General features: G+C 43.7%; 2 protein-coding genes across 4 annotated transcripts in view; both read left to right on the top strand.

Moving 5' to 3' along the window:
• Positions 1–613: 613 nt before the first annotated feature.
• Positions 614–10,547, top strand: LOC146329276 (serum response factor-like). Of its 3 annotated transcripts, XM_084714509.1 has the most exons (8): positions 614–1,499; positions 1,957–2,226; positions 3,131–3,341; positions 4,405–4,557; positions 7,692–7,799; positions 8,075–8,263; positions 8,349–8,428; positions 10,266–10,547. In XM_084714509.1, the coding sequence occupies exons 1-8, from the start codon at positions 1,161–1,163 to the stop codon at positions 10,350–10,352; spliced, it is 1,437 nt and encodes a 478-aa protein (XP_084570635.1). In that variant the 5' UTR covers positions 614–1,160; the 3' UTR covers positions 10,353–10,547. The 3 variants fall into 3 exon arrangements, with proteins under 3 accessions (XP_084570635.1, XP_084570636.1, XP_084570637.1); XM_084714510.1 differs by lacking the exon at positions 4,405–4,557; XM_084714511.1 differs by lacking the exons at positions 4,405–4,557; positions 7,692–7,799 and having other exon boundaries at positions 615–1,499.
• A 2,126-nt stretch (positions 10,548–12,673) lies between these two features.
• The window catches only part of eif4a3 (eukaryotic translation initiation factor 4A3), a 10,654-nt gene continuing 8,497 nt past the window's right edge, over positions 12,674–14,830 (top strand). Inside the window, exons 1-2 of the mRNA XM_084714500.1 lie at positions 12,674–12,945; positions 14,797–14,830. The exon at positions 14,797–14,830 is cut by the window's right edge and continues 39 nt beyond it. Coding sequence (XP_084570626.1) covers positions 12,792–12,945; positions 14,797–14,830 — 188 coding nt within the window. The 5' untranslated portion in view covers positions 12,674–12,791. The remainder of the gene's footprint in view (positions 12,946–14,796) is intronic.

The following is a 14,830-nucleotide window of genomic DNA, read 5'->3' as shown; positions in this document are numbered from 1 at the left end:
AGCAGTCAGCTGTAAACCGTTTCAGTGTAATCTGCTGTCACAGACACCACGATCCTCACAGTGAAGAAATTCTAGTAGCGGACTGTAACCATGGTAACCACAGGGAAGACTTGCTAACAAGCTAACGAATGATTTTTTTTTTCTGATGTGATAATATTGTTTATTGTGAGCACACGTCCTATTTTGTTGTACAGAAGAAAGAAACATGATTAAATATTGATTTAAAAAAATACAAATATATATATTAATAATTATTTTATGAAATCATGTGAGTGAGGATGTGATCTGAAATAGTTCATATTTCATCTGGACTTTAACACTCCGCCTCTCGCACTTCTTCTTCTCCTGTTTTCTCTTCTCTACACGTGCTTGTAGTTTTTCACAGAGAACCGCTGATGCTCTGAATGAATGACCATATAAGGAGCGACAGCGCCATAAAAGGAGACGTGTTTCTTTATATGGCAGAAAGTAGTTCCCCTGCATATCAGAATCAACACGTCGTCTTTTGGTATCACTGCGCGCCGCATCCTTTACCGTCACACCAGTTCAATAATACGTTATGTAGAAAACATTAATGTGACGTTTGTGAACGCGCGTGTGACATTTAGAGGAAGAAGAGAGGATACAGAGCATTCAGTATGTGGAACTATCTGTCACAGCGGAGGGATACAGCCGGGTGCTGCTAGTCATTTCCTTATGTAGAGCTCTGTGTGTGTGTGTGTGTGTGTGTGTGTGTGTGTGTGTGTGTGTGTGTGTGTGTGTGTGTGTGTGTGTGTGTGTCGGGCCTCTGGTTAACTGGACACAAACAGTCAAACTTTAGAACTTTCTGCTGTTACACTAGTCAAACTGGGAGCTCTGCGGAGGAAGACATGTGGACTGGAATTCTCTCTGGTGTTGTGCGGCCCCTCTCCCGCTCATTCTCACTTTAATGGCGAACACGGAGGCTTTACTTGTTGCTAAAGTAACGGCTCACTGCTGCTAGCTGTTAGCTGCTAGCGGTTAGCCGTGAAGCTAGCGGTGTTAGCGGTGAAGCTAACGGTGCTGGCTGGGCTGTGAGCTCGGATAGCCAGCGGACTGCTGCTCCTTACGCCGCTACTCCGGAGCTTTAGACCGCGGGCAGCAGCAGGTGTCGAGACCGGGCCGGAGACACCCTGCGGGGGATGCTGGCAGGCGGCGGAGCTGGAATGGGGACCAGAACCGGACCGACAGCGACCGACAGAGAGTTCACCACCGAGGTGGTCTACAGCGGCTCCGAGCAGGACTCTGACTCCGGGGACGATGAGGGTTCAGGTGGGGACAGGAGGGGGGTGAAGCGGGAGAGGCGCGAGAGGGAGGTCGCGGGTGTTAGCGGGGGTCCGTGCGGGCTCAGCTCGGGGGTCCCTGGAGCCAGACCCGGGAAGAAGACCAGAGGACGGGTCAAGATCAAGATGGAGTTCATCGACAACAAACTGAGGAGGTACACCACGTTCAGCAAGAGGAAGACCGGCATCATGAAGAAGGTGAGTCTGACGGGACAGGAGAGGACAGGTGAGTCTGTGGGGACAGGTGAGGTGACAGGTCAGGGGTCACGTGATGAGGACAGGTAGACATCAAACTGTGTCCTGCCTGTGGACCAGATTGATAGCTGATCACAGAAGATAAAATGTTCTCATCAGACTCATTGATAATTTATTGATGCTTATTGAACTGCTGAGTTGAGACCATGAGAAGTTCAACTTAGATCAGAGATCAAAAGCCAAAATTCTCTGATTTCAGCCTTTTAAATGTGATTTTTTTCTGTTTTCCTGAGGATGTCGTCTTTGAGAGACAATGACCAACATATTCAACAACCAGTCAATTAAAGGACAAACTGATCTACAGAATAATTGATCGTTACAGGACAGCCTTGATCAATAGGTCCAAACATGTGGGCCTGTTTGTGACAGGATGAATGAATCTCTGTTCCCTGTCTTGCAGGCGTACGAGCTGTCCACGCTGACCGGTACTCAGGTGCTGCTGCTGGTCGCCAGCGAGACGGGTCACGTGTACACGTTCGCCACCAGGAAGCTGCAGCCTATGATCACCTCAGAGACGGGCAAAGCTCTGATCCAGACCTGCCTCAACTCGCCAGACTCACCGCCTCGCTCTGACCCCTCCTCTGACCAGAGGATGAGCGCCACGGGCTTCGAGGAGACCGACCTCACCTACCAGGTGTCTGAAGCTGATGGTTGCTCAGAGGTCGCCAAGGTAACGCCGCACTTATAAATGGGAACGTGTGGAGGACAGCACAGCTTAACGGGAAACTCTGATCGGCCTTTTTCTTTTAATCAAACAAATAATAAATTTAACAAGAAAATGATTGATAGATTAATTGATAATGAAAACAGCAGTTACAGGACAGACCTGGAAAAAAAGATCCTAATCCTGTCACAAATTAATCAATCAATAATTAATTAATTAATCAATTAATCAAGAAAATCGATAATGAACAATGGAAAAAAATTAACAGTTACAGCTGATTAAATCTGAAACTCTGAACATAACCTGCTGCTGACAGGTGAGAAGTTCAGCATCGGTTACCATGGTGATCTAACAGATGAAAACACCTTCATGACACTGAAAACTCATCATAACTCACTAACAGGCTAACAGGGGAGTAACAGATTACATGTACTGGGATTATGTAATTAGGATGCAAAAAATAACTATTCCACTGCAGTTACAAAATAGTTGTAATCAGAATACTGTTACATTTAGTAAAACGGGGATTACTAGCAGGATTACAATTTTGAAATATATATAATATAAAAAAAATGCTAACATGAGCTACATAAGCTAGATGCCAATGTTCGCTCCACAGACCAACCACTGACATTAGAGGTAATTTAACATGTAATTAGTAACTATCAGATTACATTTCAATCATTAACACATTACTGTCAGATGGATATGACGATGACTCATTTCCTCCTTCAGTAACATGACACTCGACAAGTTTTTTGTGAACTGATCTCGTGTCCTGATGAAAGTCACAGTTTGATTCCACCTGTGTCAAACAGCAGCATCTAGTGGACGTCACAGGAACTGCAGCTCGTGCTGATTGGTTGTTGACTCTCGAGCTTTGTACGCGTCTGCATGTCTGTTCCTGCAGGATCTGATCAAACCAGCGTTCACAGTGTCCAGCCTGCCTGGCACCACGCAGGCCACGCCCTCCTCCTCCTCCTCTTCATCGTCCTCGTCCTCAGTGTCCATGCAGGTGCAGACCAGCGCCCCCTCCTGGCAGCCGACTTCCTCCACCAACGGGACGGTGCTGAAGACGTCAGCTGGTGTCGTTCTGCCCGGAGGCTTCACCTTGATGTCAGGTAGGAGGAGCTTCCTCTGACCTGCTGTCTCACCTGTCTGTCTGTCTGTGTTGTCACCGTGGAACCATCATGTTCTGTCTGTGTTCTGAGTAGTTTTCAGATATTGAGTGTTAACATTTTTACGTTTTCAATAAAACTGACACATGGAACAAATTTCTGAACAAAAACCCAAAATGTTTCTAAATTTTCAAAATCTAAATATTAATAAATGGTCCTTGGAACAAGTCAAATGCTGATAGAACGTTCTCATCCTAAGAACTCTCTTTCTGCTGAGAGATGTAAGGTTCTATATTTAAAGGTGTCATATTTAAAATCGAACACATTTAAAGACTTTATAGAACTTGAAGAGGACTGAGTGTTCTTCACTGAGCAGAGCAGTGACATAACAAGGAAGTAGAACCTGATTTGTCCCCTTGTGGTCCTTCTAAGTGCTGACCGGCTCACAGAATTTTATTTACTTAGGTTAGTTTGACTTTTGCAGATAAAACCTTTGTTTTATAAATAAAAAGCCTAAAATTGCACAACTTCTCACATAAAGTTAATAGATTGTCACAGAATCTGTGAAGAACTAATTTTCAACAGAAGTGTCAGATAGAACCCTTATAGAACCTTTTAATTCCAGGGTGACGCGGTGAGTTCAGTGTCTGTCATCCACTTGTCATGTCTGCTCTGCTTCAGAAGTTGGGACACAATGTCAAACATGAAGACAAACAGAGTGCGATCATTTACAGATACTGTTTACAGATATTTTACTAATAATCACTCATTTTCTTCATGAATTGATCAGTTGATCCTGTCAGAACCTCGTCAGTTAAAAAGCAGGTCCAAACAAGTGATAGACATGTCCATGTCCTCCACATGTTTGGACCTGGCCATGTTTTTTATTTTATTATTTATTATTTTCAGTTAATCAGTCAAACATTTTTTTGACCAATCATTTTGTCCATAAAATGTCCTCAGATCAGTCCCATGGTGTCCACATACTTCTGTCCATGTTGTAGCTCTACGCTGTCAGCAGTAACCTGTCTGTGGCTTCGCACCCCCCTTCCTCACCTGTCCACAGGTGCGTCTCTGCCCCCCGGTACTCACACCATCCCCCTCAGCCAGCTGCAGGGGCCCCCTCTGGTGGCCCCCAGCCCCGCCGCCGCCACGCTGCACGCTCCACCCACACAACCGACCACGCTGCTCCGCCTCCCCGCCACCGTGTCACTGGCAGGTCAGCACGCAGCCATGCCCACCAGAGAGAGGGAGAGAGAGACTGTCTGTGTGTGTGTGTGTGTGTGTGTGTGTGTGTGTGTGTGTGTGTGTGTGTGTGTGTGTGTGTGTGTGTGTGTGTCTCTGTGTGTGTCTGTGTGTGTGTGTGTGTGTGTATGTGTGTGTCTGTGTGTGTGTGTGTGTCTGTCTGTCTGTCTCTGTGTGTGTGTGTGTGTGTGTGTGTGTGTGTGTGTGTCTGTGTGTGTGTGTGTCTCTGTGTGTGTGTGTGTGTGTGTGTGTGTGTGTGTGTGTGTGTGCACATGCTTCAGTGCTCTGCTCTTTAAACTTCACAAACTCTTAAAGGGACAGTTCAACCAAAATCAAACCTGCATGTTTCCTCATTGTGTTTGTGCTTCACAGTTTGATGCTGCATTCTGGAAGTCTGATATCCATGAACTACATGTCCCAGAATGCATCCTGATTTTTATTAGTGGCTGCTTTTGTTTGCGATTTTCTCTTGTTCTCACAATTTCATTGCTAAAAACCAGCCTAAAAACATCACAACATGCATCGCAAACAGTAATATATATATCTAAAAGTGCAACATATGAAAAATAAACGATTAATAGAAATATGAGAATGGATGTGGAATTGAGTACAAAAAAGTGCATCGAGCTATAATCATTCATAATGGTGTAATAACAGTGTAAGTTTGGCCACGTGAGTTATTGTCTGACAGCAATGCAGTTTAAATATGAATACAGAATTAATGACGAGGTGATAAATTGTATCGTGTTGCTGCACAATTAATCACAATATTATCAAAGTGAAAAACACATCATTATATTGAAACACTGGTTCTGCAGAGATGTTCTCACATACAAATCTTTGTCTCCAGATTAAAGAAAACACGTTTGTTTCTTTCAGACCAACAAATGTCACATCATCAGGATTTTAATCATTTTTATTTTCAGTAAAATCCAACTTTAATTGTAAAGCACTTTAAAACAACCACAGTGGACCAAAGTGCTGTACAGAAATAAAATACAGGAATAGATTAAAAGACATAAAACAGCTATACAAATTAAAACAATAAACAAATAAAACTAAATATATATATCAATAAATATAAATAAAATAAAAATCACAATACATTCAACATCTCACATGGTGTTAAAAGGAGAAAAGATGAGTTTTAAAAGCAGACAGAGAGGAGGCCTGTCTGATGTGGAGACGCAGATCTAAAGTTTAGGATCTGCTACAGCAAAGACACGTCACCTCTGAGTTTTACATCCAGGAGCAGCTGATCAGCTGACCTGAGAGGGCGGGGGGGTATAAGACTGCAGCAGCTCAGAGAGGTAGGGGGGGCGAGACCACTGAGGGATTTAAAAGTAAATAAAAGAATTTTAAAACTGATCCTAAAATGTTTGGGCAACCAGTGAAGTGAGGCTGAAATGGGGGACGCGCTCGTGTTTACCTTTGCCAGTTAAAAGACGTGCAGCAGCATTTTGCTCCGTCTGAAGACGAGCGACGGAGGAACCAACAAACCCCACATGAAGTGGTCTACAGTAATCCAGCCTAGTGCTCACAAAGACCTGGATTACTGTTTCAAAGTGCTGCCTTGAAACAACTGGTTTAGTTTTGGCAGAGACAGTCGAGCTTGAGATCAGCTCCACTTTAAACCCAAGATTTGTGACGGTCGGCTTAATGAACTGGGCCAAGGAACCCAGATCTACAGGGGCCCAGTGGTGCCACCAAAAACCATCACCTCTGTCTTTTTCTCATGAAAGTTTAAAAAGTTTACATCCATCCAGGCCTTTATGTCATCAAGAGCAGCGGTCTGACAGAATCTGCATCTTTCTTTTTGAGAGGGACATAAATCTGACAGTGGAAGGAGACGCCATGATTCCTCAGTATGGAACCAAGTGGAAGCAAGTAGAGAGAGAAGAGACCCTGAACCTGAACCCTGTGGGACATGAGAGACGAGCAGAGGACACAGAGTCACCAAGTCTGACCTGAACCGGTCCAGTGCTCCGCCCCTGATACCCAGCCTCTGTTTCAGACCAGAGATTAAAACTTCATGTCCACTGTGTCAAATACAGCAGTTCAATCTAAACACAGTCACCAGAGTCTGTAGCTAAAAACTGATCAGAGAGCTGATTCACTGCTCTGCAAGGTTTTAAAACCAGACTGGAACACCTCAGGAATTTTGTGCTCTTCCAGGTAAAACATTAATTGGCTGCAAACTATCTTCTCAAGGATTTTTGAGATAAAAGTCATGTAGAGAGGCCTGGAATTTGAAAGAACAGAAGTATCAAGTCCTGGTTTTGAAAAATGAAAATTGTGATGCAAAACTGGTCATATTGCATCATATCACAATTTCAGTCAAAGTAATTGCAGTCTTTTTTTTTTACCATATTGCAGCTCCACCCACAACTAACAATTGCTTTCATTGTTGATTAATCTATTGATTATTTTCTCAATTAATGAATCCTGTCACATTCTTGTCAGGTGATAATGTGTCCACGACACCTCAGGATGTGAACATTAAACAGTAACTGAACGGTGGACATTTAGTGATGATTCAGGTTCAAATCTTCACATTTTAGTGTTCAGTTCTTGATTTCTACATATTGTATAATAAATACCCACAGTGAGCAGTGCCCTCTGCTGGGGACACCCACCTGTTACACCTGAATTCTGCTATTGACTGATCTGGGGTCAGGTGACATGTATGATGGCAGCTTTCAGCTGGAACCAATCACCTTTCTCCACTCATCATACAGTTAAACAACAAATTACTGACCGACCAACCAACTGGTCAGGTGACAGACAGGTGAACAGGAGACAGGCAGGTATGACAGACAGGAGACAGGCAGGTGTGACAGACAGGAGACAGGCAGGTATGACAGACAGGAGACAGGCAGGTGAACAGGAGACAGGCAGGTGTGGCAGACAGGAGACAGGCAGGTGAACAGGAGACAGGCAGGTGTGACAGACAGGAGACAGGCAGGTGTGACAGACAGGAGACAGGCAGGTGAACAGGAGACAGGCAGGTGAACAGGTGTACTGCAGCAGACTCTCTGATTGTCCTGTTCTGATTTGTGTATTGACGGTGATTGATGATGTAATGCAGCTAACCTATGTGTTCATCAGGAGGTGGAGTCTCTCAGCAGCTGCAGACCTTCCAGGTGCAGCCCAGCAATCAGCAGACCTCCACCAATCAGAGCAGCTCAGACATCCACAGCCCTTCCTCCTCCACAGGCAAGAATGTAGCCCCGCCTCCTCCAAACTACCATCATAGTCTGTACTTTTTCTCTGAGCTAACGTTGAGCTAACGTTGAGCTAATGCTGAGCTAACATTGATCTGGTCTGGTGATGTTAAACTTCCTGTAGCATCGTCATGTTTGATGACGCCACTTTGGACTCTTCTTCATCTGTAAAAGGAGCAGAAATCTTCAGAAAGGGTCCCTGAATGCACCATGGAGATCAAAGCTCTGATTGCTTCATGTGATTCGTCTGTCCCTCTCTCTCTGCAGCCTCCATCGTCTCCTCTTCGTCCTCCTCTTCATCCTCCTCCTCGTCCTCCTCCTCAGTGGCAGGTCACATGATGTACCCTGGCGGTCACACGGTCATGTACGCCACGCCGACATCTTCGCTGGGTGATGGCAGCCTCACCGTCCTCAACACCTTCCCCCCAGCAGGCCACGCCCAGTCACATGACCCTGGTACTGCCCCATTTCCATGGTTACACATGGTTATGCTGTCAGGTTGTGTTTGTTTGTAGTTATTCACTGTGATTGTGTGTGTCAGCTTCTCTCCCACAGGTCTTCCTCACCTCTCTTCCTCCTGTCGCTGCTCAGATCCCCGTGTCAGCAGTCCAGCTCCACCCGGTAACTGACCACACTGAAACTACTACTGCTACTACTGCTGATATACTACTGATACTACTGCTACTACTGCTGATATACTACTGATACTACTGCTGATATACTACTGCTACTACTGCTGATATACTACTGATACTACTGCTACTACTGCTGATATACTACTGATACTACTGCTGATATACTACTGATACTGCTGCTACTACTGCTGATATACTACTGATACTACTGCTGATATACTACTGATACTACTGCTGATATACTACTGATACTGCTGCTACTACTGCTGATATACTACTGATACTACTGCTACTACTGCTGATATACTACTGATACTACTGCTGATATACTACTGATACTACTGCTACTACTGCTGATATACTACTGATACTACTGCTGATATACTACTGATACTGCTGCTACTACTGCTGATATACTACTGATACTACTGCTGATATACTACTGATACTACTGCTGATATACTACTGATACTACTGCTACTACTGCTGATAGTTCACCCAACATGTTGACAGTAATAATCATCTTATTATTATAATCTAACGCTGATGATGGACTGTCTGTCCTGTCCTGTCCTGTCTGTTCTGGTCTGTCCTGTCTGTCCTGTCCTGTCCTGTCTGTTCTGGTCTGTCCTGTCTGTCCTGTCCTGTCCTGTCTGTCCTGTCCTGTCCTGTCTGTTCTGTTCTGCCCGGTCCTGTCTGTTCTGGTCTGTCCTGTCTGTCCTGTCCTGTCCTGTGTGTTCTGGTCTGTCCTGTCTGTCCTGTCCTGTCCTGTCTGTCCTGTCCTGTCCTGTCTGTTCTGTTCTGCCCGGTCCTGTCTGTTCTGGTCTGTCCTGTCTGTCCTGTCCTGTCTGTTCTGGTCTGTCCTGTCTGTCCTGTCCTGTCCTGTCCTGTCTGTTCTGTTCTGGTCGGTCCTGTCTGTTCTGGTCTGTCCTGTCTTTTCTGTCCGGTCCTGTCCATTCTGGCCTGTCTGTCCTGTCTGTTCTGTCTGTTCTGTCTGGTCCATTCTGGCCTGTCTGTCCTGTCTGTTCTGTCTGGTCCTGTCCTGTCCTTTTCTGGTCTGTTCTGGTCTGTCCTGTCTGTTCTGGTCTGTCCTGTCTGTCCTGTCCTGTCCTGTCTGTTCTGGTCTGTCCTGTCTGTCCTGTCCTGTCCTGTGTGTTCTGGTCTGTCCTGTCTGTCCTGTCCTGTCCTGTCCTGTCCTGTCCTTTTCTGGTCTGTTCTGGTCTGTCCTGTCTGTCCTGTCCTGTCCTGTCTGTTCTGGTCTGTCCTGTCTGTCCTGTCCTGTCCTGTCCTGTCTGTTCTGTCTGGTCCTGTCCTGTCCTTTTCTGGTCTGTTCTGGTCTGTCCTGTCTGTTCTGGTCTGTCCTGTCTGTCCTGTCCTGTCCTGTCTGTTCTGGTCTGTCCTGTCTGTCCTGTCCTGTCCTGTGTGTTCTGGTCTGTCCTGTCTGTCCTGTCCTGTCCTGTCCTGTCCTGTCCTGTCTGTTCTGGTCTGTCCTGTCTGTCCTGTCCTTTTCTGGTCTGTTCTGGTCTGTCCTGTCTGTCCTGTCCTGTCCTGTCCTGTCTGTTCTGGTCTGTCCTGTCTGTCCTGTCCTGTCCTGTGTGTTCTGGTCTGTCCTGTCTGTCCTGTCCTGTCCTGTCCTGTCCTTTTCTGGTCTGTTCTGGTCTGTCCTGTCTGTCCTGTCCTGTCCTGTCCTGTCTGTTCTGGTCTGTCCTGTCTGTCCTGTCCTGTCCTGTGTGTTCTGGTCTGTCCTGTCTGTCCTGTCCTGTCCTGTCCTGTCCTGTCCTGTCTGTTCTGGTCTGTCCTGTCTGTTTTGGTCTGTTGTGCAGATGGTGATCAGTCAGCAGAGCAGCAGCAGCAACCTGACGGAGCTGCAGGTCGTCAGTCTGGATGTCCACCAATCAAAAGATGACTGATGGTCACATGACACACACAGCTGATCTCTGGACATCATCAGACTGCAGTGACTTTGTCATGATGAAGAATCGACTTCCTGTTTACTTTTGTGTTTTTCGTCATCATGTCAACAACAGACTCATCACACAGGAAGTGAACCACAGAAACACCTGAAACTTCACAATAAAAGTCTGAATATACTGAGGGATGTTTTACAGGAAGAAGTTGATCATTTTAACTTAACATCAAAATACATTTGTCTTTCAGATTTTATTCTGTAACTGTCTCAGAGAGGCGATGTCATCAGACTGATGATGTCATCACACACTCACCTGTGTGGTTATTCAACAGTATTTGAATGTATTTGTTTGTATTGTTTCAGTTCCTGATCGATATTCATGATTTCAAACAAACAAAAAGTGCCAAAACACTGCGTTGTCATAGAGATGATCCTTAAAGAAACAGTTCACCCAAAAACCACAGATCAGAGTCACCGCTTTCCATCATCATCATCATCATCATCATCAGTGCTTCATCATCACATGTCAGACTGCGCACATCTGAAGAGAACAGAGTACTGCACAGTACTACAGAGTACTGCACAGTACTACAGAGTAGCACAGTACTACAGAGTAGTGCAGTAATCTATAGACTACGGCAGTAATCTAGAGGATACTGCTGTAACCTATAGAGTACTGTAGTAACCTGCAGGGTACTGCATTAACCAACAGAGTACTACAGTAAACTACAAAGTACTGCAGCAACCGACAGATTACTGTAGTAACCTACACAGTACTTTGGTCAGTAAACAGATTCGAAGCTTGTGATTTCTTGGTATTTTTCTATTTGTTTATTTTTCAGTTTGTTTGTTTTCTGTGTTTATTTTTGCCATCAGGATCAGTACCTGTGAACTGCTCTGCTGTGACATCATTAGATGTTCTCTCATCAATAATGATCATTTGATTTGATCATTGATTGGAGGATAACATATACATCACATACAGTAATTATACTGTGAATGTAAAGTACACAGTACACACAGTACACAGTGTGTACTGTACAGTACACACAGTACACAGTGTGTACTGCTGAAAGGCTACAGAAAACACTCTGTTGGTGCATTTAAGGACACTCGTTCATCTGAACTCTGATGTTGTTTCGATCACACATGAACTCTGCTCTCAGTCTGATTACAGAAGATGAACTGATCAATACTTTATGATCAGATCTGATTAGTTGTCTGTAGAAGACTTGGTTAGTCTCAGGACCTGGAGGACCTGGTCAGACTTGGACTTGGACACACCTGAGCAGCAGCAGGTCAGGGGTCTATGGACTCTGTGACCTCTGACCTCTCATTGTCTTCATGTATGTACATAATGTTTCTATACAACAGTGAAGAAATCAATCAATAATCAGTCAATAAAAAGACTTTTGGACAAATTGTGTCTTTGTGACATTTGACCACCAGAAGGTGTTGAGGTCAGGTTTGACTGAGAATTTTAATTAACTTGATTGTTCAGCATTTTGAAAAGATTTAAGTTTTTTCAGATGAAACATCAAGTTACTGACTTCATACGTAGACGAATGTCACATGAAGTAAAACTAATGCTCAGATTTGTGACAAAAACTGCATTTATTTATTTATTTTTTTTTTTAAAGCTTTGTAATTCTGCAGTAAAATGTATTTTAAAGGTCAAACTTTTGTCTATTAAACCTTGTTACAGGCCAACCTCCTGGTGATTAAATATTTTATTAAATGTATATGAAGGGTCGATGTCTTACAGAGTTGACAAAATGTTCCATGTTTTCATTTCACAGCGGCGTTGTAGTGAGCAGACATTTTATTTTTTGTGTCTCAGTCTCTTAATGCTAATCAAAATACACATTTTTAAACCATAATTCTTATCTATCTTCTTTTAGAAGGACTACATGTTATGGTTGAGACACAGTTTTCCAATGATTGATTGGTTGTTTGGTTCATAAAATGTCAGGAAATGTTGATCAAAGTCCAAGATGACGTCCTCAAATATCTTGTTTTGTTCACAACTCAAAGATATTCAGTTTACTGTCAGAAGTAAAGAAACCAGAAAATATTCACATTTAAGAAGCTGAAATCAGAGAATTTGCTCTTTTTCTTTTTTAAAAAAAAAGTCTCAAAACTATTAATCAATAATCAAAATAGGTGGCAATTAATTAAATTTAATTATTGATAATCAGTTAAATATAACATCTCTAGTCGATGTCATAATGAACCGTTATAACACGTCCATGATTAAGGCCTACAGCATGCACTTCATGGATGTGACGTCATGTACCTCTTCGCCCCTCACATACGTCATCAGCGCGACACGTGCGGTCTTTCCAGTTCGTCTCACCGTGTTAGCAGTTAGCTGTTAGCTCCTCTCGGTGTGTTTCTGTCGGAGTAAAATTCACTCGGAGCTGTGAGTAAAAGAGTAAAGATGGCTGCCGGCGGGACGCAGAGCAGGAAGAGGCTGCTGAGGGACGAGGACATGACCAAGGTGGAGTTCGAGACCAGCGAGGAGGTGGACGTCACCCCCACCTTCGACACCATGGGTCTCCGGGAGGACCTGCTCCGCGGCATATACGCCTACGGTAGGCCGAGGCTCCGAGAGGCCTCCGGGGGGAGGGGTTAGCTCCGGAGGCTAAAGCTAACTGCCGTTTTCTTTTTAATTAATGACTCACGTTACTTAATCAACACGTTATAACTGTACAACTCACACGGCTTGATGAAGTTTTTGATGTGAAACGTCGACTTTAACCTGTCCGTATGTTTCTTGTTTAAATGTTTACCCACATTTCTGTTAGCATTAGCTTTCCCGCTAACACTTAATCAGCTGCGGCTGCGCAGTTTACTCAGATTTAATTTTTCTTTGCTCAAACAGCTTCAGTGGCTGTCTGTCCGCCATTATTGTAATGTTGAGATAAATCCAGACTGAGTTTGATAATGCTGATCCACCGTGAAGAGTTCTCCGTTTTATGAACTGTAGTGAGAGAGAGAGCTCATAGGAACAGAGCCGGAGGACTGAACAGACTGTTGACAACCTGGTCAATATTAAATATTCTTCTGTCAACTCTAGGGGTTTGGAAGAGAAGTGAAGAAACGTTAAATCACCAAAAATATGAACGGAGTTCTGTGGAGTGAGTCGATCCTCAGTAAACACTGTGGCGGGCTGCTGTGGCTCTTTGTTGTTCTGATTTGTTTACTGTTGACAAGACGGACATAAATCAGCTGATCTGTTTAACATTTCAACTAAATAAAACATCAAAATAGGATGAAAAAACACAAATGAACATTTTACTCTTAATTTAAACCAACTATAAGAAGAGCCCCTCCACACACCTGTACTTAGTTCTGTGCACGCAGAGTGATAATAAACTACAAAACCAATGAAGAAAGTACAAGTTAGATTGAAAATATGTTGAGAGAAGCAGCTACAATTAAAGTAGAGCTACAATGATTTTTGAATAATTGATTATTAAACTAAACACAAACTATTTTGATAATTGATTAATCAGTTTGTGTCATTTCTGAAGACCAAATAAAGACTAACAAAAACTGAAGGAGCCAGGAGCTTGTTTTTGTGTCCGTGCTCTCTCTCTCTCTCTCTCTCCGTGTGTGAGAACAGAAAATTCATATGACTGCGTTTATAGCTGAACACGATTTCTCGTTCACAGTGACCCGGAGCTGTGCGAGAAGTTAGCCAAAGACAAAAATGCGTTGGCTAAATTATCGGTTTCCAACGACCATGCTAGTTATTTAAACACACACGGCCTTGTCCCCGAGTTCGAGAGACAGCTGGCTGAAAAGCTAAAAAAGGCCACCTTTTCTGTGAATGTGGACGAAGCGACAAATCTCAAAACGGACAAAGTTCTCAATGTGCTTGTTCGTTTTTTTGACAATGATTTGGGAAAAGTAGCAGCCGAACACCTAACCAGCAGGAAGGTCGGCATCGGCAACGCTTCAGCTGTCATGTCAATTTTATAGTTACTGATCTTTTTTTTTTTTTTTGGTGAACTGCTCATATTTCATTATTAAAAACCTTGAAATTTTCATTCCAACTTCTTGATGTGATACGTGATCAATACTCTCAAAGCCCCCCCCCCCCACAGTGAATAAAACATTTTCAGGCACACAGGATTTTTTCCTGCTTCAAGCTCGTTATTATATTTAATTATAATGAAATTATTTCTCATGGGTATCAAACAATGTTGATTGATGTTCGAATGTCTCAAAGATCTTCAGTTTTACTGTCAGAGAGGAAAGAAACCAGGAAATATTCACATTAAAGAAACTGAAATCAGAGAATTTGATTCATTATTCAGCCCCAATTTTAACAAAATGAAAATAAGATGACACATCAGGTTACAGATCTCCCCTAACAGGTGAAGCCAGACGTTTATGGTCAGCTGATGTGTCATGTGACCGTGTCACATGTGTTTCAGGTTTTGAGAAGCCATCGGCGATCCAGCAGCGAGC

This window comes from Lutjanus erythropterus, chromosome 3 (genome assembly GCF_056507025.1).
Source record: "Lutjanus erythropterus isolate fLutEry1 chromosome 3, fLutEry1.hap2, whole genome shotgun sequence".
NCBI classification, from domain to species: Eukaryota; Metazoa; Chordata; class Actinopteri; order Lutjaniformes; family Lutjanidae; genus Lutjanus; species Lutjanus erythropterus.
Note: the sequence above shows the minus strand (reverse complement) of the source record. Positions and strands in the feature narration are given on the sequence as shown.